Here is a 26,448-nt window from a genome sequence, read left to right on the forward strand (position 1 = left end):
AAAATTTTGTAAAAATTTTAGAACCCGGTGCCAACGCGGGGACGTTTCGACGGACCTGAAACCAGTATTATTCAACGTGTATCTTCTGTACGGCATGTGGTGCATCGATCGACACCTAGCCACCTTCTACGCCGGTGGGTTTGCCGTTGGACCACGATTCGCCGATGCTGTGCGAGGCACCTTACTGGAAGCGTGCGATCAGTTCAAGGATTCCGCTGTTGCTGTTGCGGATGCATTGGCTCCACCGGATTGGGTTCTGAACTCAGTGTTGGGAAAATCCGACGGGCGATTGTACGAAAATATCCAGAGCGTTTTTATGACGAATCCAGGAGCAATGGAACGACCCTCGTGGTGGAAGGATATCATTCCCACCAAAATGAAATCTAAGCTGTAAAGAAAGCAGCAGCAAACGAAACACAAGTTTTCAAATTACGGGTTACGAAAGACGTGAGCAATCTGATGTGGAAGGGATACCGAAAGATACATAAGTTTAGTGCAATGGGAGAAGTGTAGTGTTGTTTGTTTGAAAAAGCTGTAGTGTATCCCGATCCTACCTCCATCTGGATAAAATAAAGCTGTGAACAACCGAGACAAGCACAACGGCAAAAAATATCATCCAAAGTTACATCTTTCCGTGTAATCGTGCGAACATGGTTTATGATCTTTTAATGATTCTCATACATATGAAAACATACCACCCAACCGTGCAAAAATGGTTAAAAAATCAACAAAGTGTGTCTTATTTTCAAATCTACATATTTATATGCTAAAATGAATCAAATTTTAGAAAACGAAGAAGAAACCTCTTTCTATATATACCCTTTGAGAATGTTTATGACAGTTACTGTATTTATCTATATCAAAACTTGCTCTACAATGCTGTTATTAGTTTTCTCTTCATTCAATGAAAGGAAATTTGTTCAACACATTCGTTTTATAGGACCTGTGGCAGTTAAGTTGTTTACTTTTTTCTCTATATTCTATGTACACTACGATTACAAATCTGTAAAGAAAATATATGTTACTATTCACTTAAAATGATCTCCATTCGTATAGGATCATAAGGAGAATTACTATTGTTTATCAGTATCACTTCTATAATGTGTTATACATTTTGTATTTCAGAAAGTGGTCTTTAGTATGATATACTGAGTATACTGAGACAGTATTCGTTGTATTTGTCTTGAATGTGCAAAATGTAACCTAAAATCGAGCACTTGCTGTGACGAAATAAAGAAACTTGTGCGAAATATTTGGATTGTCTGTTATTTGCCAAAAAATCAAACGAATTACTCCATATAATTGTACGTAAAGACAACTGCGAACATTGACCATAAAATACATAAACTTTATTTTTGATTTTAGAAAAATACAATAAATTTTTCGAACTACAAACCTTAAATTATATTCATCATCAATTTAAATTAAATTGCAGCTTTGTTTCCTTGAAGGAAAAAACGACCAACGCGTTAGAACCACCTCACATCACTCTACATTGCTCTTCATTCTTCTCCCCTGCGCTGCGACTGACCTTCGGTGATTTGCCACCCGAAATACTCATGCCCAGTCGCGCTCCTCCTTCCTCCAGAAAGTACTTATCCTTATGTCCCGAGTAGCTGTAGCTTTTCATTTTCACTCGTTCAGCATGCGCCACCTCATCACCTTCCGGGTTGAGTAGTATAGTGGTCATGCTGTCACCGGTAGCCCACGATTGACCCTTCATGACTAGGGTGCAGGAAGAACTCGCCTTCTGTCCGGTTGAGGCTGACATGATGGTCGCTGTTGCGTTGCCCTCGATTTTCGCTGATTTTGGAAACTTGTAAATTACTTCAGACGATTCGGTTTTGCGACGTATTTGCCAACCGTCAAGCTGGTAGGTTTCCTTGGATTTGTTGTGAACTTTGACGAATTTTCCCTCCGGATCGCACTCGGTGAGCTCGAGATCGCCTTTTGCTGATGAGGTGACGGAATAGTCCAGGGAATCGTCCAGGACATCTCGTCGGCGTTTTAGCGAAGGGGTGCGAAATAGCCGTGAGGAAGTGCTGATGGCAGAAGCGGTGGCTGTGGTGCTTGTTACATTCGGAGTGATATTCAGACGGGTTTCCTCCGACGAAAGTAGCTTATCGTACGCAGCGATTTCCATATCCAACGAGATCTTGATGTCCATAAGGTCTTGGTATTCCTTCAAATGGACTGACATCTCATCGCGAAGATGATTGATTTCTTTTTCCATCTTCTGTCGTTCGTCCTCGTGCTGGGCTCGTTCTGAACTGAGACGGTTCTCAAGGCTATGAATTCGGGCATCGTAAAGTTCGGAGATTTCATCACGGTTCATGCGAAGTTGAGAATCGTACTGATCACGAAGCTCCTGAAGTGTCTGCTGTAATTTTGTTTCATACTGCTCCATGAGAAAACCGTCGATTTCACTAAGGTCACTCTGTCGGCGTAATTTACTCTCACTCAACTCCTGAAGATGAACCTGCTCCTTGAACGTCAACTCCTCCCTCAAGCTCTGAACGTTATTCTCCAAGTCCACGCGAAGCAAAGTTTCATGTTCCAAATCCTTCCTCATATTTTCGAACGTTTTCTTTAGTTTAGCCGCCTCCATTTCCGTTTCCCTCAACTCATCGTGCAGTTTTTTTCGTTCCGAACAGGCACTGTTATAGTTTGCTGTCAACTCGATTACTCTGGCCTCGCTGATTCGCGCCTCTTTCTCCACCTCAGTTAACTCTTTAGTTTTCTTGTTCAGCTTCATCCTTAACTGATCACTTTCCTCCCAATATCGCTTGGCATCGATCTCCACCTTCGCTTTGTCCCGTGCCGTTTCATCCAGTAGCTTTCTTGCATCGGTCAGTTCGCCCTCATAAATCGATTTAAGATTGGCAATCTCCCGGTTGGCTGCATCCTGACTGGCGGCTAGTTCAAGTGAAAGCCGCGAGTTTTCTTGTTCTAGAAAGCGAACACGTTCTATGTAACATACCAGACGATCGTTCAGGTTAATCAGGCTGTTCTTTTCCTGCAGCCGACTGCGTCGGGAGGGACTGAGTGCTGTTTCTGAAATTTCCGTCATACTGGACACGGTTGAGGCTGACGATGAAACGGATTGGGCGCCCGATGTGGACGTCGCTTTGGTAGCGGATTTTTTCGATCGTTGGGACATTGTCCTCTGGGAGGCTGCCCGTTACAAAAATCGGTGGTTGATCACGTGCAAATGTGTTGATTGCCCGACGAGAAGCGTTTCTGAAAGGTAGCCATTGTTATCAAATTTGAGGTTTGGTCGATGAAAACTACTCGTGTACCTACCACTAATGCTTTTTAGAGCGAAATAAGTTGGAAATAACTTATTATCTTATTATTTTCCAAGAGAGAACTTTTTCTCTCGTATGCACGATCATTTATGAGGCAAAGAAATGAAATTTTTAGCATCGGTACTTGTGCTGACTGCTTTGTGACTGTTAGCAGCAGAAGGCGCGCTTTTCTATACTGATCTACTGCTGCTATTGTGAGGATCAATCGGATCAATAGGTATAAGTTGTGTGAGTGATCGATTGGTTAAGTATTATCTTATGGGTATTGGGTATATTGCATGATGTGATCGAAAAAATGGAAGCTATAAAAAATTCGCCAAACTGTTTGTTACGGGTTCGGTTGTGTTATTTCATAGAATGAATCCAAATTTACTATAAGGTCTGTTCCAGTACCAGGAGAAACTGGAAGTACTCCGGAGAAAATCGTTCCTGTACTCTCTTCTTCTCTTTTTTCTTCTTCTGGTAGCAAACCGGAGTAAAAAGGAGCAAGAATTTTTGCTCCTGTTTACTCCGGAGTGACTTCCGTGTACTGGAACAAACCTATAGAGTATAAGCAACCCTAGAACAATAACTTCAACGCAAAGTTCTTCCAGTAGATAAAACTTCATGTAACAATCAATTTTAGTCCAACAAAAGTGGTACTGAATTAACACAAAATATCACTATTTCGTAGAAAAATGCATGGAAAATCGATTTGTTTTAATGTTAAGATACGTACCAACTACACACTTTATGCATAGACTTGCGGATACAAAAACAGTAAAACTAGCAATCATGAATACTTACAGGCATCACGGAAGATCCCATAAGTTTTGCATGAGTTTGCCTCTTTACTTCCCCTAGCAATACTTTCATGCTTGTTTGGCTGCATTTTTGACACTTCGCTAGTCTGTGTATAAAGTGCCTGTAGTATCAATCCCTCGTTTTACATTTCTTAAGAAAGAAATACATTGGATCAATTCAAACTTTAAAAACTTTTTCCTAGGCTCAGAGGGCCGAATCTCATATACCAATCGACTCAGCTGCACGAATTGGAACAATGTCCGTATGTGTGTATGAGTGTGTGTTTTGGCATTTCTCATATAGAAAGGTTATGCAACCGCTCCGGACTTCGACTTTTTAACCAAGGCTCAGAGGGGCGAGCCTCCTATACCATTCGATTCAGTTCATTGAGATCGGAACAAAATTGTATGTGTGTATGTATCAAATATTATCCCTCATTTTTTCAGAGCCTGCTGGGCTGATTTGCACAACCTTCACATTAATTTAATTCCCATCAGCTGCTATTGAATTTTGAATTGATCGGACTCGGTTCCGGAGTTACAGGTTGAAGAGTGTAGTCACACAGCAAATTCTAATGTAAACTGGTGCCACCATGATGGCAAATAATGTTATACATATTAGAATATATGCATACATTTACATTTTTTACTGTGTTGACGGTGTAATCAATTAAATTTTATGTCTGATCACAAATTGACATATTTTCATGTGTAATATCTGGTTGTGCAAAAATATGTTTAGTTTATGTAGAGTGAGAAAGTGGTCCCACAAAAATAAATAACAAGTGCTGTCCATAATTGCTGCTAAGTGTCTGTTTTGTAATTTGTTAGCTTATTTTGCCCGGGCCAAGTGCCCGTGGATACGAACGCTGAAGAAAAAGAGCACGGCAGCTCTAGCCAGCCGTGTGCTCAGTGCGCTACGTCTATTGTCGATGGTCATGCGAGTGTTGAATGCTTCGGTCGATGTAAATTGTCGATCCATGTAGGGGAACTGGGGGCAAGTCCGACACCATGGGTAAGCCCGACACCCCACGACTTTTCCCAGATGTCAAATTTTGAATTATGCAATAATAACAGGATATCATTAGTACGATTATTTTGAGTATTTCGAGACACACAGGTGCCATATAGATTCATCCAACGTCACAAAATAAACAAAACATGCGAAAACAAAGTTGATGCACACTTGGATGTTATTTTTAGTTGAAACACTTTAAGGTTTTAACAGCACAAAGGCTTTGAAAATCACCAGTATTTTTGCCGCACATTCTAATCTACTCTCCACATCATTATTTATCTGCGTTGAGGATAAGTTTGAGTATTCCAACACTGTTTATTGGACATTTAACAAAAATGTGCACTGTTGGGGTAAGACCGAACGTTTTAGGAGGGGTAAGATCGACACGCTATTTATTTATGGTTGAGTTCATTTTTGATTCAATGCGAACGACTGGGAGTTATTTACGGTATTCTACTTTTATAACATCATGTTAATATTTGAAATATACGGAAACTCTGGTATTTGCATTTATTCATTGTCAGTATTGTCTCAAGCCGACCAAAAAATTAAAAATCAAATTGAGCGCTATTCACAGTTTTTATATACAACGAATGGAAAAAGGATAATCTAATATGAGATTCTAAAATGATATTGAAGAACAATTTCCATTGACTGCCGGATTGTTGATCAACAGAGTTCCGAAAAATCATAACACGAATCGGATAGCTTACTACAAAAGCGTATGTTACTTCTAAGTGAATGAATCTTAGTAACAGGGGATATATTCTTCTTGCAGAACTGATCTTACTTCTTAGAATGGTTTCACAAGCGCTTATACAGCTTGAAAAGATTAAGAGGGAAAATCTATACCATAATACAAACCAAGTGTTGAACATTATTTATTCACACCACACATTCGTATGCTCTTCCTCTTGCTAAGCGATGAAATTCCAGAAAGCTTGCATTTGTATCACATATACTCATATGCACATAGTTACACTTTATCACACATACACAACACATTTTTAATGAAAAATATTGGACAAAAAGAAAGCTAACAAGGGTGTCGCTCTTACCACTTCGGGGTGTCGGTCTTACCCGCAGCTTTTTTAAAATGTTATCTTTCTCCATTTTTTGGCAACCAATAATTTTTAATGAATACAATTTTTTGAAACACTTAAAAAATTATATTTTGTTAAGAACCATCTAAACAAGGATTACGCACAGAATATACAATTTTTGGAGCTTTGCGGTATTTTAGAAAAATGATTGCGCTTAAGGTGTCGGACTTGCCCCCAGTTCCCCTACGTTGTCTACCCGGGGTGACGGAAGAAGAGATACACTGAAGTCTTTTTATGCGGTTTTTTATGCCACTTTTTCATGCGGATTTTCAAAATTATGCGGTTTTTTTATGCGGATTTTCGAAGTTATGTGGTTTTTTATGCGGATTTTCAAAGTTATGCGATTCTTTTAATGGCATCACCTGAAGCGAATTTTATCGAAATATATATCCTCATGAATGCACATGCTCAAACAAAAGACATAAAATGTTTATATTTTTATTTTAGATTATTAATTACTAGTCTTTGGGTTAAGAATATGAGGAGAATTCATGATGTCAGTGAAAATAAAAACAGAAAGTGACTGAAAACCTTTTTTCCTTTCTCATAATAAGGTTATGCAATCGGTTCGGAATATTGACCTTTCAACCGAGGCCCGCAGGGCCGAATCTCTTATACCATACGACTCAGTTCGGCGAGATCGGAAAAAAGTCTCTATGTGTGTGTGCATTTTTTTTACTTGGTGGTAAAGCTTTTACGCCGACCCAGCACACATTCTGTAGTTAGACCATACTACCGATTTCGTCCATCCTGTGCCAGAGTGAGGGACTTTGAACAGACAAGATAACTGAACTCCACCAAGAAGTCCGACATTCGCCTGAACCCCCGGATTACATTTGAAATGACTACTTCGGGGAGAGGCGTGCTAATTCACTTCCCTTGATTCCAGGTCTAGCTGGTCGTGCTAGATTTCGCTGGTCTCATAACCAGTCCTGCACGGCATGATATTCTACATGCCCTCCTCTCTACGTGGACCAGTTGGATGCCGTGATCGATCCAGCGATTCCGATTGGATGGGTGGCTTCCGATTCACTGGTGCCCCGATGACCCTATACTGATGATTTGTCGCGTTCGGTGCTATTCGGCGTAGTCCCCGACGGTGGAGCTAGCCTACTTCGGCGGAGAGTTCCCCGACGAAAGAATGTCTTCTGCAACCGTTGACGGATGGGTTATTCTTCCTTCGATGTAGTCCGGCAGAATGCCGAGGTCAGTCCAGCGATTCCGGGTGGAAGATTGCGTCCGGTTCACTGATGGCCCGACGATTCAAGCCGGCGATTCGCTACGGACTACTCGAAATAGTCTCCGACGGTGGATCTTTCCTACTCCGACGAAGAGTTCCCCGGCAGTGGAAGATCTTCCGAAACCGATGCTACACGGGCAGATGCCGAAGTCGATACTGCGATTCTGGGTGGAGGGTGACTTCCAGTTGACAGCCACCCCGACGACCATTTACCGGTGCTACTTCCTGATCTACTCTTACTAGTCCCCGGCGTTGGGCCTAGTCTACTCCGACGAAGAAATTTCCCGACGTTGAAGTTTCTATCGAAATCGTTTTCTCGATGCTGGTTGGTTAGGTACGTCAGTCCTGCGATTCTGGGGAGTCACGGTTCCGATAGCATAAGTCATTAAGTGACTTTACGCTTGTCCGGACATGCCGCAGACTCTGGTGATTCCTATTTAATGCCAAAAGATCTTGACCCCTGCGTTGCAGAAGACAAAGAGTTAAGTAACCGGGAAACTCTAAGCTTGCTCATATGACCCTACTCCACGCTTTTCTAAACTTTCTTACTTCAAATCCTTGCTCGTCCTTGAGTACTATGGCTCTTAATATTGAAGAATATTTCACACCTTATGTGTTTTTATGCGGATTTTCAAAATTATGCGGTTTTTTATGCGGATTTTCAAAGTTATGCGGTTTTTATGCGAATTTTCAAAGCTATGCGGTTTTTTATGCAGTTTTTTTATGAGGTACGAATCCTCCGCATAAAAAAACTTCAGTGTAGTACTATTGCAGAAAATCAACAATGCCGTGTTTGTGTGCTATGCGTGTTTAGCACTTAATGGGTTCGAGGATAGGCACAGTGAAAAACGATTAGATGAAATTGCCAAAAAATTAGATGATCTCGGGGATGTTATGGAAATGGCAAAAAAATTCAAACGGTGAAAAAGATAGTATATTCAGAAATAGTGCGAATTAATAAATGGTCTGCTAACGCTGTTGGAGATAAGGATGAGCTGCCTCGACGTATACTTACGCGATCATCTGCCAACTCTAGAACAAACCAAGAGAAAGGATTACATTCTAAAGCCGGACCAGTAGTCATCATCAGACCAAAAGAAGGCATACAGGTTGACGATGCGCGTGCTGAGCTGCGAAGGAAAGTGGATGCCCGAAGTGTGAATGTGAAACGAGTGTCTAACGGCAAGAATGGTGAGGTTGTAATTGCGCTGAATGATGATGAAAGTGTCGAGCTGTTGAAGAAATACGTAGAGCAAAACATGGATGGCAAATACGATGTCAGCGTCAGAGAGAATTTAAGACCCACTATCAAGCTAGTCGGTATGAGTGATGTACTGGATGAAAATGAGCTGAGAGAAACATTAGTGATCCAAAACGACGTGTTTGAAAATCTGACGCACTCCAAGCTTCGAAAAGCATACCGCAATGAGAAATTTCAACAACTGCAGCGCTATCATTGAGCTCGACAAAACGTTCACTGCGGTCATGCAGAAAGAAAAACTTAATAGCGGGTGGGCCCGATGCAGGGTGCTTGATGGACTGCACGTGACAAGGCTTTAAATGTTGCGGATACAACCACAAGAGCAATGGATGTAAAGCAGAAATTTCAAAGTGCCCAATCTGCAGTGAAAACCACCCCGAGAAAGAATGTAATCGAAGACGCGGAAGTGGGCAAACTGTGAAAGTCTCAACATTAAGAGAAAGCTCAGCATTGACACAAATCACGCTGCTTGGAGTGTTCTTTGCCCGGTCCACACTAAACCCTTGGAAAAGCGGAAAAATATGATTGTTTATTCAAAGTAGCCATCATTGTAGAGTTCAATAGATCGTTCCTTCAACGACGTTCATCTGCTTCCCACGAAACTTGCATGTTTCCGGTCAGATCCACAATTGCAGCAATCAGCCCGATTCCATCAACGGCGCTCATCTGCTTTCTACGGAACTTGTATGTTATGGCAGCGGCCTCTCCCGGTCAGGTAAAGCTAAGGAGGGTATATAACCTCCCGAAGCTACTCAAGATACTGCGTACCTTAAACTAGATCCACAATTGCAGCTTGGCGACGGGTGCAATCAGGCAGATTCCATCAACGATCAGAACGTCAGAGGACTACGCTCCAAAATTGACGAGTTGTTCATTGCTGTTTCAGACGCCGAATATGATGTTATTGTTCTAACCGAAACGTGGCTGAATAATCAAATCAATTCACTCCAGTTTTTCGGCTCAAAGTACACGGCTTACGATCGCGATCCAGACAGTATAGGGGAACAACGCGGTGGCGGTGTGCTTATCGCAGTGTCTAACCGGCTCTCGTCCAAACATAAAACTGCTAGAACCGATCTCGAAAACTATGGGTAGATATTCCGGGTCGCGATACTAATATTTGTGTGGGTGTAGTGTATATTCCCCCCGACTCCGCATGTGATATAGATATTATTCGGAAGCACATAGACTCAGCACTTGACATCGCAACTTCCATTCAACCCAACGCGGCTCATCTACTGTTTGGTGATTATAATCAACCTGGACTTCTATGGAAAAGTACCTCCTCCGGCTATGCCTTCCCAGACTCTTCTGAATCAACCTTTTCGAGAGCCAGTATTGCCTTACTGGACGGAATGTCTGTAATGAACATGCTGCAAATGTGTACAGTAAATAACAGACGAAATCGAACGCTGGACCTCCTTTTCGTAAATGAAGAAGCTTCTATTAACTGCACCGTTTCAGAAGCCCTTGAGCCGTTAGTTGCTTGTGACACACATTATCCTCCTCTTCTAGTAACGCAGATTTGTCCCCAGTTAGATGTTTATGACAAAATGCTAGATGTCAGAGAGTTCAATTTTTCGAAAACTGATTTCCATAGGCTTCAAAACTCACTGCAGGCAGTTGATTGGGAGACTTTGTTGAATTCCGCGATCGATGTAGATGTTGCCGTAGAAAAACTTTCACTGGTCCTAAAGCAGCTTTTTAGAATTCATGTTCCCGCACCACGTCCCCGACCAAAACCAGCATGGTCCAATCGTCAATTACGTAAACTGAAAAGACTGCGAGCAGCTGCGCTTCGGCATTACACCAGCCCACTATGGGTCACAAGAGCGGTTTTTCGGTACAAAAATCAATAACTCCCAAACCGTTCATTTTAGAGAAATTTTGCTTGAGAGAATATTTTTGGAAATTAAATTGGCTTTCTTTTAAAGTAAAATGTAACTAGGGTGGTCCTCTCGAACATTCTTTTCGAAAAAATATTTTTCGAACTAAATGGTGTAGCAAGGTACTTACTTCAGCAAAGTTGTAGAAAAATGTTTTTCAAGTAACATTGTCAAATACATCAAAATTATAGCATTATCGGTTTTCATGCTATAATTATTTTTCTTCTTTAACCTAGGGTGTTTCTGAAAAAGTCAGTTTTGTAACTATAACTTTTTAAGTAGTTAGAATATCTTAATACTCTCTATGAAGCAATTTTAGTACTTTTCATTGCACATATTTTTGCTGAAGAATGTGAATCGATATCATTCTTCGTTATCGAGTTACAATCATTTTTTTAAATAAAAATGATAGTTTTCAATGACCTCTAACTCAGAAGGTTGCAAAAAGTAGCAGCTAAATTTGTACTTTTTCGAAAGTGCATCAAAATTACTATCAAATATCTCAAAATCAACTTTTGTTTTTTTATCCTTCAGCGAAAAATGTTGACATCAACATTATGATCAAATGACATCAGCTTACGGTTGTTTTTAACCCTTTCATGCCCAACTTTTTTCTAGTGCATGTAGGGTTTCAAAACTATTTTTCCTTGAAAATGGTTGAGTCAAGAAACACGAAAAGCCTATTTTCATAAAGATAGGTGCTTCCATGGCAGTGCTAGAAGCTGGTCAATTTTTACCTTGTAATGCTCAATGCAATTCTCCTAGAATAATTACAATAGTCCAATCACGTAGAAAACGTAGCCAACGACAGTCTAAATTGATAAGTTTTATCAGTTTTCAATAATATTGCACCATAACAAAGATATATGGAAAAAACATTTTCCGTCGTCAACGTAAACTATCCCTGGCAGCATCGGAATCCAATCAGACTAATTGCATTAACTTCAGTTCTAGAGCTGATCCTTGTAACTGCTAATACTCAAATTAAATCCAATAATCACATTAATGAGCCTTACTTGTTTTTGTGAGCAAATCTCGCCTCAATCAAAAGTTATAGCTGTTTAAAAACGTAGTTGTCCACAAACAACATGGGCATGAATGGGTTAAGGGCCTGGTCATCGCCATTTAGCACCTGCTTTACTAGATCAAAAAGTCGAGTTTTTAAATGATTTTTTGAGCTTGTCAAATATATGTACACAAATATTGAAAACGTTAGGCTCAGCCAGATATTTAATTTACTATTCTACATAACTATTTTATTATAATCGACATCATCATAATTATTATAATCACAATCATCAACATCATCAGCATCGTCGTCGCTATAGTTATCTGAATCGTGTTTCTTTTCCCAAAGATTAAGTTTTACTTTTCCTTTTCAAGCACAATTCATGCACTCGGTTTTTTGGACGGCAGTATAAACAGTATAAAATGTAGAGCATGTTACTTTAAAAAGCGAATGAATTAAGGATTACCCTTCATTCTGTTCTGAGTAAGCGACGAATTTCTGTGAATGCTGGTTTAGGAGGAAGTGCATTTTTTTGGAACTGTTAACAGCTTCTCAAAATATTTCGAATTTTTATCGAGCACTCTAGTCTCAATTTGATGACTGTCTTTCCAAAATTGATCAAACCTTTTACATGTTTTAATTGCTACAGCTTTTGCATTCCGAGCGAAATTCTTTTTTTCATTTTCTCCCACATCAAATGATCTCATAATTTTCTCAAACCCAGCCTTTATTTTATTTCTATTTTCACCTTTGGTCACTTTCCAGGGATCGAATGATTTTCTTTTATCCATTTTAACGGAACTAATAATACAAAGCACTACACGCGTTCAACAAAGCAGTCGTCGGCTACTGCGATTCGATTCATGAATGGGATTGATACCAATTAAACTGTCACGACTCGTGGTGTTGTTGTTTATATATGACATCGAAGGACAAAAAAGCAAAAGTTGATTTCGAGATATTTGATAGTATTTTTTATGCATTTTCGAAAGAGTACAAATTTAGCTGCTACTTTTTGCAACCTTCTGAGTTAGAGGTCATTGAAAACTATTATTTTTATTTAAAAAAATGATCGTAACTCGATAACGAAAAATGATATCGATTCACATTCTTCAGCAAAAATTTGCGCAATGAAAAGTACTAAAATTGCTTCATAGAGAGTATTAAGATAGACTAACTACTTAAAAAGTTATAGTTAAAAAACTGACTTTTTCAGAAACACCCTAAGTTAAAGAATAAAAATAATTATAACATGAAAACCGATAATGCTATAACTTTGATGCATTTGAAAATGTTTCTTGAAAAACATTTTTCTACAACTTTGCTGAAGTAAGTACCTTGCTATACCATTTCCTTCGAAAAATAATTTTTCGAAAAGAATGTTCGAGAGAACCACCCTAGTTACATTTTACTTTAAAAGAAAGCCAATTTTATTCCCACAAATATTCTCTCAGACATAATTTCTCTAAAATGAACGGTTTGGAAGATATTGATTTTTGTACCGAAAAACCGCCCCTGTGACCCATAGTGCAGCCAACGAAACCCCATTACAAAACGAGAGTTTATTGAAGCCAGCAACAGTTACAAGACGTATAATCGCTTTCTCTATTCAAGACACGTAGCGCAAACCTAATCGCACCTGAAACAAAATCCAAAGCAGTTTTGGTCTTTCGTTAACGGGAAACGTAAGGAAAATGGGCTTCCTTCTAGTATGTTTCTTGAAAATGAAACACCAAGCACCACAAGCGGCAATATGCTCTTTCGTTAAACCAAAGCATACATATCGAAGGACCAACATGGCTTTTTTGCAGGCGGATCAACAACCATCAGTCTAGCTCAATTAACATCGTACTGCATCAAAAACATCGAAGATGGATTACAAGCAGACGCTATATACACTGATCTTAAAGCTGCTTTTGATCGTGTAGACCACTCTCTTCTTCTGGGAAAGATCGAGCGACTGGGTGCTCCATCAAATTTTACACGGTGGCTTAAATGATATCTCGTAGATCGTTTTCGGTCTGTGAAATTAGGAAGTAACGTGTCATATAGCTTCATCAACTTGTCGGGTGTACCTCAAGGGAGCAATCTTGAACCGTTGCTTTTCTCTTTATTCTTCAACGACGCTCGCTATGTTATTATCGAACTTCAGCGACATCTATATGCTTTTTTTAACTTGTGTAATCGCAACTTGTTGGCTCTCAGTGTGTCCAAACGCTCTATAATAGCGCAGAAAAAATCCAATTCTCTGCTACAACATCGCCGGCCAATTACTAGAGAGAGTGTCAGTTATCAGAGACCTTGGTGTGCTCTTGGACTCACAACTGACATTCAGAAACCATTACTCCCACGTTATAGCACAGGCAAATAGAAACCTTGGCTTTATAATAAGAACCGCCAAAGAGCTTACTGATTCATATTAGATATTATTTATATTATATTTATCATATTATTACTCTTAGAACCCAACAGAGCTACCACCACATTCATACATTGATCGCTGTCGTCTGCTCGATATGGAAACTCTGGCAAAAAGGCGAAATACACTTGGAACGGTATTTGGTGGGAAAATATTGACTGGCCAAATGGATGCCTCAGATATTCTCTCTCAAATCAACATCAACGTACCACCCAGAAGCTTTAGATCACGTAACTTTTTAAGACTCGACTTTCATCGCACCGAGTACGGTCAGAACGAACTCATAAGGGCGATGTGTAATGTTTTCAATAGTGTGAATGACCATTTCGATTTTTATGTTTCTAGTGATGTTTTCAAGAAGACTTAGCTTATAAGATCATGCTAAAATATTTCTGTAATATTAGTGTATGTAATTTTTGTTAATTTGTAATGTGAGATCATTGAAATTGTTGAAAAAAGATTATGGGTTTTTACGCGCATTCGAGGTCTGCTTCTGAAGTGAACCTTGAAATGGGCTTTACCCCTACAACAGCAACATTAAATTTTATGTAGACCAACACCGGTCCAATGAAAAATCAGAAAATAAATAAATAAATAAATAAACAATAATGGTTTCCCTATTCAACAAATTAGCAATTCGAAGACAGCGCCGATAGTTAAAAGGCAAGAGTGCAGAAAGTAGAGTCGTCTCTCTGGTGTTGTTGCAGACATTCAGTGCGAAAAGTTGAAAATAAATTTGAATAATAACAATAATATGCATTTTCACCAATCGACAGTGGAAATGTTCGATACCTTAATAGCTATGTACAATTTGTTCAAAATAGCTTTCATAAAAAAGCATTGAATTTACTCGAACCTATTAATATGAGCGGAGTAATTAATTTTAATGCAACAGTGTGTCGTGCACGTCGTCGTGATGCATAATTTGCCTTTGCGTTTGTCATTTGTCAGTAAATTGAAATTTTGGATTTAGTTAGGTAAAGCTGGATTCTAATTGTCAAATTATTTTATTTAAACAGTACAAGAATGTTCTGCTTATGTTAACCATACTTTGATTGGGAATACTCCACAATTCAAATATTTTTGTGGGATCAATGGAAAAAAATGAACGCAAAATATAGGTCACCAAATGTCCGAGATTCTGCAAATATCCTCAAAGGCACGCACATTTGTCTTGACTCCTTTAGTTTAGGGTCGATTATTGTAGACACTTTAAATCACACTTTTACAAGGGTATATTAAAACTTTTTTGGAATCGTAAATGCACAAAATAGTTTTAAAATGGGTTTACATTGAGGACAGCCTGTTAATAGAGTGGAGTGTAGTTCAAAAATAACAATCTATCAGTAGCATCAGTCTAAGATGGCATAGTGTGGAAGCCACGTGAAACCTCATGAAGTGCAGAAGTCACTTTTGAACGTTACCATGTAGGTTTGTTCGTGGATGGTTCCAGATGTGATGAAGAACTTAATATTTGCCACATCCGCGGTTCGCTTGCCAAATAATGATTTCATAGCGAATTTCGACATCTTCTATGAAGTTCCATGAAGTAATCCACTGTGTGATGGACATGGTTAGATGGAGGAAGAAATGCGTTCGGTTGGATTGGATCACCTCATACCTCCTATCATCAAAAAGGGCCCCGAATTCAGGGGTAATGGCTTTCGATGAATATTGGAGATCCAACAAATGATAGACCGAGATATTTAAAACTCCGTATTCACGTTTATTGAATAAAACGTTCCTGAAATGTGTCGGCTATTTTAATTCACGTCTACTTTAGTAAGACTCTACGCTAACTTACGTATCTTGCCAATTCGATCGACTATTTGGCCTACACCTACTCTTCTGTACAGGAAACTGCGATGCTAACTAAATCATAGATTTAAGTAGATTTATGTGTTCAAATCACAGTTTAATTTAATTACCTTCACGCTCCCGAATAGTTCACGGTAATGATAGTTCTCAATGATAGGATTCCATTTAGCATTAATTTTAGGCTAGTTTTATACATGGCTACGTAGTTGAACACCTGATTTTCTAGCTCCCTTAACAACCTTTCGTATTTCAGCAAATGTCAATTTGGCTCCTGGGGTTCATGTTGGTTGTTGACCTTTTCCCAGGGGTGTGTGTTGTTCGACACTGTGCAGGTAACAACGATCCTCAATACAGCACATAAGATACTTTCTCGTGTTCTGTTTAGCAGCCAACACACGTAGGCTAAATACATTGTCGGTGAATACCAAAGCGGGTTCCAAGAGGGATGATCAATAGCCCTGCATATTTACCCTGCAACGAATTCTTGATCAATTATGGGAATAAAACTTGCTGATCATCTCTTTGTGGGTTTCGATGCGACCTACGATTCAATGAACGAAACTAACGGTGGCAAATAATTCTTGACCATGCTTGTCGACAATACTGATTAGGTTGATTCGTGTGACGCTGGATGAGTCACAATCAAGCGTTAAAATGGCCGAAGAAACTACTTATGCGTTAGTGACGTTATATAGTTTGAAACAGAGCGATGCACTCTCTAATCGTGTAACTAGATTTTCGGTCCGAGTACCCTTAGTGGGTATGAGTTTTTAAGGGACAATTACCTTAGGTACGAGGACTCACGTGGGCTCCTCTCCCGTTAACTGCAGCCCGTGGTCTCATAGCTCTCTATGAGGTTAGAGCAGGTCTGCAACAAAATGGAAGAAGAGAAACCGATTAATCTACATTCACTAAACGACAATTCGTACGGTACATCGAATCGTTCTTATCACTCATAGAGAAGACGCTAAGTCGAATCGTAGGAGGTATTAGACTCGTCTCCTCCGGCCGCTTTCGTCGGTATAAGAGTCATCGTGATGGATGCTACCTTTGACTCGTGGTTCGCCGCATGTGCACAGAAACGTAACCATCGTCACGAGATCTCACGTGCTTCTTGGTTCCGTGAACGACGTCGGCATCACAGGAGTTGATCGCAGAGCAGTGGAAGAAGCAGTTGGCGGTAAAACATAATGATGTGTTATGTTTTATCAACGACCATGCGGTAGATTTGGGTGGAACGCCCAAATCCTACTAACAGAAGGCAAAGGACGTGTCTTTTGATCATGTCCATATAAGCCTGCCTTGTCCTAATTTTCCGTTCTAAGTTTATAACTGCCTCGCTCCAGAATACCTATACGTATTTCAATTTCATTGCTTTCGTTTCACTTTGTCTTAAATTTGTTGACGAAATTGACACAGTAGAACCTTGCAGCATTTAAAACATAGTAACAACAATCTGCGATGTTTGAACATAAAATAATAAAACTGAGGGACGCGGCTCGAATCAGTTTCGGAATGCTATGAAGTCAGTGCATTGAATCCAGACAAATGCGGTATTTAAAATCGGATTTGTTCATTTTCTTATTACGTTTTCAAACATTTTTTTTTTACTTCTACATCATCTGCTTAATTTACATGGAGCTCCTAGTAAATGTTCCTTTTGTTCAAACACATGCGCTCGATACACCATCGATCATCGTTATGTTGTTAGTACCTACACACCAAAAAAATCTGAATTTTATCGTTGACGTAATTGCAAACATGACACAATTCAACAAACCGTAATTTACGAATTGACAGAACATTACCGTGTTCCATTTAATTTTACATGAAACTATACTTTACATGCGCAATGACTTAAAATTACACTTCCTACCATTCAGAACAAACGCTGTATGTGGAGTAAAATTACATGATTTTCGAAATTAAACGTTATGTAAAATTAAAATCAAACGTAAAACTAAGTCATTTTTGATGCTCGTATATGTCATGGTCAGGAGACGTAAATTTACACTATTTTTTCTAGGTGTGTACGTTCGTAACTAAATCACTTTCATTCCAAATCGGATGCACCGAGCAATAAAAACAAGCTCCCCCGTGATCCACTCAATGGTGCATTGAGCTAAGCCAACAATTAGCCTTGAAACAATTTCATTAGCCATCCACCTTCCATTCGTGGATGGTCACCCAGCAATTAAGACATACAAATGTTTACTAGTTCGATAATAGCTAATTGAAACGCATTTGAATTTACTCCCAACTCACAGTAGTGACAATTTTCATGGCAAGAGTTTTGAATATTCCAAATCATTCGGATTGAATCACTCGAGTGAAACGCTTCGTCTCGTGAATCGTTTTCACAACTGGTTGGATCGTGAAACTATAGTAATCTGTTGGCTATCCACTTTTTTGTGTTCAGCAAGTGAAATTCGCAGAGCATTAGTGTGAAAATGCAAATCGTAAAACTGATTGCCTTTTTCGTTGCTGCGCTAAGTGGTTTCGTTTGTGCCGAGGAAACTAAAACATTTCCCGGGTGAGTGAAGTTGAAAATTGTAAACGAATCGTACGACTTCAATGTTGGTAGTAATCGATTATTTTATTATTTGTATATTGTTATTCTAGTGCCGAAGTAATAATTCCGGCAATAATAGGACAGGTTTTGCCTGCCATTATCGGTGGAATCACAGGCGGTGGCGTTCCTGGCTTAGGAGGAGCCAACCGTCCTGGATTGCCACCGTTTGCATCATCCCATACCACCGCCCTGGGTACTTCTATCGCTAATCTGCCGATTACTTTGAGGTATGTTATTAACGGTTTGGTACATACTTTCCTTGATGTATCCGTGTATTAGCTTTTATCGATAATTTGAAATAATCTTAACTCTCAAGTTTCACCAGCCATAGTGGATCGATCTCGACTAACGCCAACACAAATGCCGGATCTCACGCAACGGCCGGACCAGGACCGATGGTAGCGGCAGCAAGTGTCACCGGAACGAATCCAGTTCAGCAATTCTCCAAACGGTGGCAAAAATTGTTCAACAATCTTGGATAATTCCGACGGTTGGAATTGTTCTTGATTAGCCAAAGATTAGCAGTAAACGATAGTGAGTTAAATGGATTAAACAAAGTATTAGATAAAATTAAATCGATAAAATTGTCACGAAGACATACTATTTTCTTTTTACTCAGAGTGAGTGGAGTAAATAAAAATTGTTTCAAAATTTGTCAAACTTTGGTGATATATCGCTGTTCAACGCAAAAAGGTAACATCAACACGAATAGGGAATACTTATCGCGTAAATTCTGAACAACCTCAGTTTTTTTTCTTTTGCTTTATAACTTACAAAACGGGAATCCCACCGAAGCCCACAATTTCGTCATTTTGGAGTATCTCGAAGATTGAAATGACTATCTCATCATTTTACTTTCAAACATCTAATTTTATTTCCGTACAGCATCTTATGCTGTTGACTGGTAGAGTAGCTTAAACTTGTATTCTTATCACTGAGCACGAAGGACGTAATTTTTCACGTCATTTGAATTCTAAAAGTTTATTTAATTATCGAAATATCAATTTGATATTTATTAGGGATGTCATTTCGTGAAACCAATGCAATGCAATTGAATAATATGTACACTTAAGAAAACATTTAGTTTCATCAATACATGGCAGCCGACTTGACTACCAATGTTTACATGTTAACGTCTGGCCACGGATGACGTGCCATAAGCGCAGAAGTTCTGATTGGTGATACGAAATTTGATACCGTTTGGAATCAGGCCTGTACTCAAGGTATTTTTTTTCGGGCGGTTTCCAAAAGTTAAATGCATAAATGAATTAAATCTGATGACTTGAAATAGACATTGAAAGCTGAATGAAGTGCTGAAAATAATTCTAAAATTGAGATGTGGAAACCAATAATCCTAAAAATGGGAAAATGGGGCGGGCATAGCGTAGTTGGTATATCGATTGCCTTGTACACAGCTCACCTGGGTTCGATTCCCGAACCGGCAAAAAAGAGGTGACCCTAAGTTTAAAACCTGTATAATCGAAACAAAATAAAAAAAAACATATTTACAGCGAGAGTTACAATAATGGTACTCAATATTTTGAAAATTCAAAGGAATGTTCAAATTCGCCCAAGTGGTGGTGGAATTGGAGACGCAGTTTTAACTCTGTTTTGACCTGATCTAACGTTCTGACTCTATTTATAGTTTTGTAGTTTTTATATCACGCGAATTTAATGCCTGTTATAGGCTAAATTTTGTTTGGATCGGTATGCTGGTTTCGGTGTTAAGGGATCACACATCAAATCACCTTATAAAATGGTTTCACCTTGACACATAAAAAGTGTGTTTGATCCTCCTAGTGGAGCAATTATGCCGTTCCGATTTGTCATATAATGGATCGAGAGCCACGAACTTGAGGTGCTATGTCGGTCACGGTCACGAATTGAAACGCTGAAACGCTTGAAACTTTCGGCGGGTCCAGGAGGAGGGTTTACATTGGTCGGAACCCAAAATCATTTCAAACTAAATTTTTCACTGGTTTTTATTAAATGCGGTTATTACGTATTACGTAATGTGTACGCCGCTGTTAAAAAACAGAAAACCAATAAGATTAAAAAAAAATGACCGGGAGTAAGTTGACGATGTTCAGAGTGATTGCATAACCTTTCTATATGAGAAAGGCAAAATGTAATTTGCTATGTGGCCGCACTCTTCAATCTATAACTCCGGAACCAGAAGTCGGAATTAAATGAATTTAAATAGCAGCCTATGGGAACGTTGTATCTTCTATGCAAGACTAAGTTTGAGAAAATCGGTTCGGTCATCTCCAAGTGACCGATGTGCATTTGTTGGTCACATACATACACACACATGAAATGGAGCAAAACAAAGAAACTCGTACATATGGAGCAGGCGCGACGAATCCGTTCGCCGGAGGTTGAGTTGGTGAGGTAAGTCATTCAGCAAGAGCAGAAGGAGGGGAAGCAGCAGCAACAGCAGGTAGCTGCAACAGGAGCAGCAGCAGAGTGGGAGGAGTTACACCCCACAGACGTCAAAAGTAGTAGGAGCGAAGTGCTTGGTGGAGGAGCTCCACAAGTTTGTGGACGCGAGAAACAGTGTGCATAAGAACATTAAGGAGATGGTCATCAGAATCCGAAAGGCGCTACTGTCTGCCGTGAGGGAGTATGACAGGACAACGCGGAGGGCGGATGTAGATGAGCGAGCATTGGCATCGGTTAAGGCTACTATCTTACTAGCCCCTCCGTAACAGGGTAAGGAGAAGTAGCTTGGAATGGAGAACACGCCAGTTCCAATGAAGACAAGATCCTCGCCAGGAGACGAAAGAGCAGGCGGGCCAAAGAGGCGCTCGAGGACGCTGTTGTTGCCGAAGGAAAGGACGCCAGCCAAGAGGGATAAAGTTGGAGTACCGTTGTAGGCTGGAAGAAGAAACACGGGAAACAGGAAAAAAAGAAGGAGGAACAAAAAGGTGAGCAGAAGAGGAAATCAGAACCCTCGGCTCGTCAGAAGGCGCCAAAGAGAGAAGCCGTGCTCGTTAAAGCCAATAACACGACGACGTATGCAGCGCTGCTCGAGAAGGTCAAAGAGGACCCGGAGCTGAAGGATTTGGGGGAAAACGTGTTAAGAGTCAGGCGTACCCAAAAAATGAGATGCTCCTCGAGCTGAAGAAGAATTCCACGACTAGCAGCTGAACTTTGCAGGAGACTATTGCCAAATCAATAAGTGAAAAGGCAGAAGCTAAAACCCTAAACCCGGAGACGATGATTGCGTGTAAGGACCTTGATCAAATCACGACGGAAGACGAGCTGAGAGGTGCACTGAAGCAGCAGTGTAACCTGGGCGAGGTGCAAGTGACGATCCGGTTGAGGAACAGATACGGAGGAACTCAGACCGCGATGATTCGTTTACCGGTAACCGCTGCCGATAAGGCACTGAAGGTAGACAAAGTTACGGTCGGATGGTCGAGATGCACATTGAAAGCCGCCCCACGAATAAATAAACAAGCGCAGAAATGCTTCAAGTGTTTGGGCTTGGGACACTTGGCGGGGGCTTGCAAAGGCCCGGATAGATCAGGGATGTGCTGGAAATGCAGGGAGATGGGCCATCTTGCGAGGGACTGCACGCAGAGGCCGAAGTGCTTGCTTTGCATCCCAGCGGACGGAAACGACCATCAGACGGATGGCTTTAAATGCCCTGCCTACAAGAACGCGACTGCAGGCCAACGGTAATGGAGATACCCAGATAAATCTGAATCACTATGACACCGAACAGCAACTGTTGTGCAGTCTATGACAGAAATAATGTGTGATGTTGCTTTGATTGCACAGCCGTATCAAGTCTCCTCTGATAAAGGTAACTGGGTGAATAGATCGGGAACAGCTGCGATACAAGTTATGGGCAAATTCCCCATTCAAGAAGTAATAGAACGCTCGTACGATGGCATCGTGATCGTCAAAATCAACGGTGTCTTTATATGCAGCTGATGCGTTCCTCCAAAGTGAACAGTGGAGCAGTTCAGCCTAATGCTGGAGCAGTTAACCGAGCAGTTGATCGGTCAGAAGCCGGTATTTATTGGAGATGACTTCAACGCCTGGGCTGTGGAGTGGGGCAGTAGAGTGCACAAGAGGATGTATCCTGCTGGAAGCTCTAGCGAAGTTAGATTGTGCAATGAAGGTTCTGTTAGCACATTTCGAAGAGACGGGAGGGAGTCCATCATCGACGTCACATTCTGTAGTCTATCATTGACGGCGAACATGGATTGGGAAGTGTGAGAAACGTATACGCATAGCGACCACCAGACTATTCACTACCATGTCGGTCAACGGAATCCTGCTGCAGTACGGAGAAGGATGACTGGCGAATAAAAGGGGAAGACGAAAGCCTTCAACAAAGACCTCCTCGTTGAGGCACTTCGGGCGAACGGCGAGACCGAAAAGGTGGTTGCGGCTGACCTAACAATAAAAATTGTGACGCCACAATGACGCGAAAATTGGAACCACGCAGTAGACCGCCTCCAGCTTACTGGTGGAACAAGACGCTTAGTACGCTGCGCGATGCTTGTTTTAGAGCAAGAAGGTGGGCTCAGAGAGCCAGACAGAGAAGCGTTTCGGGAAGCAAGGGATGCTTTAAAACGGGAGATTAGTCAGATTGCCATAAAGAGCTGTGTTGAGAATTGGACGACAATCCCTGGGGCGACACGTATCAAGTCGTGATGGCAAAAATGAAGGACTCGCTGAAGGTAATCGGGTAAGCTGAAGGTAATCGTCGAGAGTTTTCCCGAAGCACGATCCAACTGTCTGGTCGCCGACACCGTATGGCCAAGAAGAAAGAGCAAACACGGACGATCGGCAAGTGACTAAAGACGAACTCGCAGAAGCATCGAAGCACCTGAAATCAAAGAAATCTCCCGGCTCGCATGGAATATCAAGCGTGGTGCTGAATCCTGGCATATTCGGACATGTTCAGGATGGCGCTGCAGAAGTGTCTAAATGAAGGTAACTTCCCCGAAATGTGGAAGGTCCAGAAGCTGGTGTTGCTGCCAAAACCAGGGAAACCACCTAGCGATTCGGCCTCGTACAGGCCCATACGTCTGCTAGATACACTCGGAAAACTCCTGGAAAGGATCATCCTTAACAGGTTGACGAAACGCACGGACGGTGAGCGCGGACTGTCCAAGAAGCAGGTCGGAGTTGAGGGTCTGCGCTGAAAACATAGCGGAACCAAGAAATACTGAACAGGACATTCCGGCTGATGGCCGTACGAGTCACGAGTGATTACAGAACAATATCGTCGGAGAAAGTATACGTTATCGCCGGGATGGTCCCCATCTGCATCACTCTGGCTGAGAACGTGTAATGCTACCAGCGGAGAAATGCACGTAATGCAATGAGACTTGGCAAAGTGGCAGCAGGAGTGGGACAACGCGGAGAAAGAAAGGTGAACCCACCGACTCATCCCAAATGTATCGGCTTGGGTGCATGGAAAGGTGAACTTCTATTTGACGCAGTTTTTGTCCGTGCACGGATGCTTCCGGAAGTACCTGAATCGGTTTGGACATACTTCGTCACTCCTTTGCCCGGAGTGTGTGGACGTGCAAGAGACACCGGAACACGTGGTCTTCGAATGCAGTAGGTTCGATGAAGTTCGATACGGTATGCCTGGTGTGACAGATGAGAATATCGCCGAAGAAATATGCCACGACGAACATACCTGAGAGGCTGTCAACAAAGTGGTTACGACTATACTCTCCGAGCTGCAGAAGAAGTGGCGAAGGGACCAACAAAGTAGCGCCATTGGCTAGAAAGTTGCCGTAAATCACCGGAATCGCCGGACCGATCTCGACACCCTACCGGGTAACTAGTGATTAGGTTGGATCCACCGCCGGGGACTAGATCGAGTAGATCGGGATGAAGAGGGGAGCTAAATGGCTCACGGAAACGAACATCGATATCAGAAGAAATCTTCGCTTTTGGAAGAACCTATCTCGCCAAGAAATTCTCTGTCCGAATAGGCTAGAGCTGGATATTCGGCGACTGGATCGAGTAGTTCGCGAACAATATTTTAGTAAAGTTGGGAATTGAATGGCTCATCGGGGCAGTGGGGTGAAATGGAACGAGTGGAGAACCATAGGGTCTAAAGGAGTTGCGATGGCAGCCAACGGGCTCAAGAAGTTGTAGTGCTAAAACCAAAGAAGAATCGGTATCGGGAGAACTTTTTTCACCGGGGAACTCTCCGTCGCCGTAAGCTAGATTCTCCGCCGGGAACTAGACTGAGTAGACCACGACAAGACACCACCAGTCACGGGTCGTCGGGGCACCAGCGATCTCGACATCTGGTTGGTTGGCTCCGTTTCAGGAGAATTTCGCTTGCCAGGGAATTCTCCGTCGGAGTAGGCCAGGTCCATCGTCGGTGACTAGACCGAGTAGTTCGCGAAAACGTTGGGAGCTCAACGAGTAAGTCGTGCTGAAAGGTACGAGAAGGGAGTTGCGATGCAAATTGGCACAAGGGAGCCGAGTTGTGGTGCCGTCCAGATTTTCTTCGTAGGGAAAGAGCACGAAGTCTCGACCCACAGCTATGTTTCTGACTGCCCTGCAGAAATTTTCAGCCTGTGTGGATGGTAGAGAACTAATGGTGTGCCCAGGAGTGGTGATGTAACCCTGCTGATGGACTAAGTACTAAGTAGTTGAATTAGAGTGGGTGTTATGCACATAAAAAAATACATTCCCAAAGTAATGGCGTAAGGTAGTGCCGGGGAGGATTCAGGTTCTGGGCAAGAGTAGTTGTTTTTAGTGGGTTGGGTGGCAGCCCAAACCCGTTCCCTGAGACGTTAGAGTTTTGTATATTTTTTCTGCATTCTCAGGGCATTTTTGGAAGTTTTTTCCTGCTCCCTAAAAATAACTCACACAGACATTATCCAAATCGTCGAGCTGAGTCGATTGGTATGTAAGATTCAGCCCACCGCACTTCGGGGAAAAATCTTGAAAGTTTGAGCGAATCCCATACATGTCTTTTATAAGAAATGTAAAAGTTACTTAGTACTCTTAACGAAAAACATTTTGACATAATTCGATAGAACATGATATCAGCTTCCAATGAAATAAGGATATAAAGCATATTTTGTAAATGGGATTCTTTTAAGCACTACAGAACACTACACCTCACAAGACTATAGAAAAATATTAATAATAAAACTAAAAAGGAACGAGAAGGAATAGGCATATAATTTTGAAGAACAAATTATGGATCGGTTTGACTCTCAACTTCTGGGTAATAGGTATTGTTATGTTCAAAATTTGTTACAAAATTAACAAAAACTTTAGCAAAATCACAAACTGTTGAGTACATCACTAAAAGGTTACTTAATTCCATTTACTGAAAGACATGCTTTATTTAGTAGGAAGTTTTCTCGGCTTTCAAATGGACCTGAAAAAAAACGACAAAATAAAGTACGCAAAGTAGATCTATAATTCTGTAACGGTTGACATTTGGTGGTGTGTGTAAAATGGTTTTTTTATCCCAAATATGATCCTCCATCACCCCTCGAGAGGTTCTTAATCATTTATATGAGTATGAACGTTTGTCATTTTCGAGGGTGTTGGATTTTCGCGTGTTCATTTAATAGGATCAAAAATCCAACAATACTTAAGAACATTGGAAGCTGACGTCATCAGAGTAAAAATGTTCGAAAAATTGACAGTTCACCGAGCTTGTTGTTAGAAAAACTAAATTTCGAGTACTGGATAGAATCGAATATTTTCTAAGTCCTTGTAAACAAGCTCTCTCATCTGTCCGAAAAGTGAGGTTATACATTTTCATGCAATGGTGTATTGGAGAAGAACTTTTTCACTATACCCCATCCAGCATAAAACGACGACTTATAAAATTCCAGAATCCTCCACCGCACAATGAGCCCACCTTTAGGAAAATTGTCCTCAGAATTGACTACGAGTCGTCGCCGTAGTCTACGACCCACAATGAGTCGAACGTCGACGCCAAGACGTGACATTCGTGCACCGGCGAAAACGAAACGAAGATTCATTTGTGTCGTTTTACTTCAGTATAAAACAGCCACCG

General features: G+C 41.1%; 3 protein-coding genes and 1 long non-coding RNA gene across 13 annotated transcripts in view; 2 read left to right on the top strand and 2 right to left on the bottom strand.

Moving 5' to 3' along the window:
* LOC131678295 (peroxisomal acyl-coenzyme A oxidase 3) overlaps positions 1-1,195 on the top strand; it is a 58,634-nt gene extending 57,439 nt beyond the window's left edge. For all 9 annotated transcript variants that reach the window (XM_058958342.1, XM_058958347.1, XM_058958340.1 and 6 more), the window contains exon 7: positions 22-1,195. In XM_058958342.1, the coding sequence (XP_058814325.1) occupies positions 22-394 (373 nt within the window). In that variant the 3' untranslated portion in view covers positions 395-1,195. The remainder of the gene's footprint in view (positions 1-21) is intronic.
* Positions 1,196-1,327: 132 nt separating this feature from the next.
* Positions 1,328-3,498, bottom strand: LOC131678297 (lamin Dm0-like). The gene is made up of 2 exons (XM_058958357.1): positions 3,304-3,498; positions 1,328-3,240 (listed from the first exon to the last, which is right to left on the bottom strand). The coding sequence occupies exon 2, from the start codon at positions 3,158-3,160 to the stop codon at positions 1,481-1,483; it is 1,680 nt and encodes a 559-aa protein (XP_058814340.1). The 5' UTR covers positions 3,161-3,240; positions 3,304-3,498; the 3' UTR covers positions 1,328-1,480.
* Positions 3,499-15,746: 12,248 nt separating this feature from the next.
* On the bottom strand, positions 15,747-17,228 carry LOC131683593 (uncharacterized). The gene is made up of 3 exons (XR_009304537.1): positions 16,779-17,228; positions 16,630-16,712; positions 15,747-16,315 (listed from the first exon to the last, which is right to left on the bottom strand). It is a non-coding gene; the product is annotated as an uncharacterized LOC131683593 (long non-coding RNA).
* A 774-nt stretch (positions 17,229-18,002) lies between these two features.
* Positions 18,003-19,076, top strand: LOC131678298 (uncharacterized). 2 transcript variants are annotated; one of them, XM_058958360.1, is made up of 3 exons: positions 18,003-18,377; positions 18,467-18,643; positions 18,742-19,076. In XM_058958360.1, the coding sequence occupies exons 1-3, from the start codon at positions 18,295-18,297 to the stop codon at positions 18,896-18,898; spliced, it is 417 nt and encodes a 138-aa protein (XP_058814343.1). In that variant the 5' UTR covers positions 18,003-18,294; the 3' UTR covers positions 18,899-19,076. The 2 variants fall into 2 exon arrangements, with proteins under 2 accessions (XP_058814343.1, XP_058814342.1); XM_058958359.1 differs by having other exon boundaries at positions 18,006-18,377; positions 18,733-19,076.
* The last annotated feature ends 7,372 nt before the right edge of the window (positions 19,077-26,448 follow it).

The sequence above is a fragment of the Topomyia yanbarensis genome, chromosome 2 (genome assembly GCF_030247195.1).
Source record: "Topomyia yanbarensis strain Yona2022 chromosome 2, ASM3024719v1, whole genome shotgun sequence".
Taxonomy (NCBI): domain Eukaryota; kingdom Metazoa; phylum Arthropoda; class Insecta; order Diptera; family Culicidae; genus Topomyia; species Topomyia yanbarensis.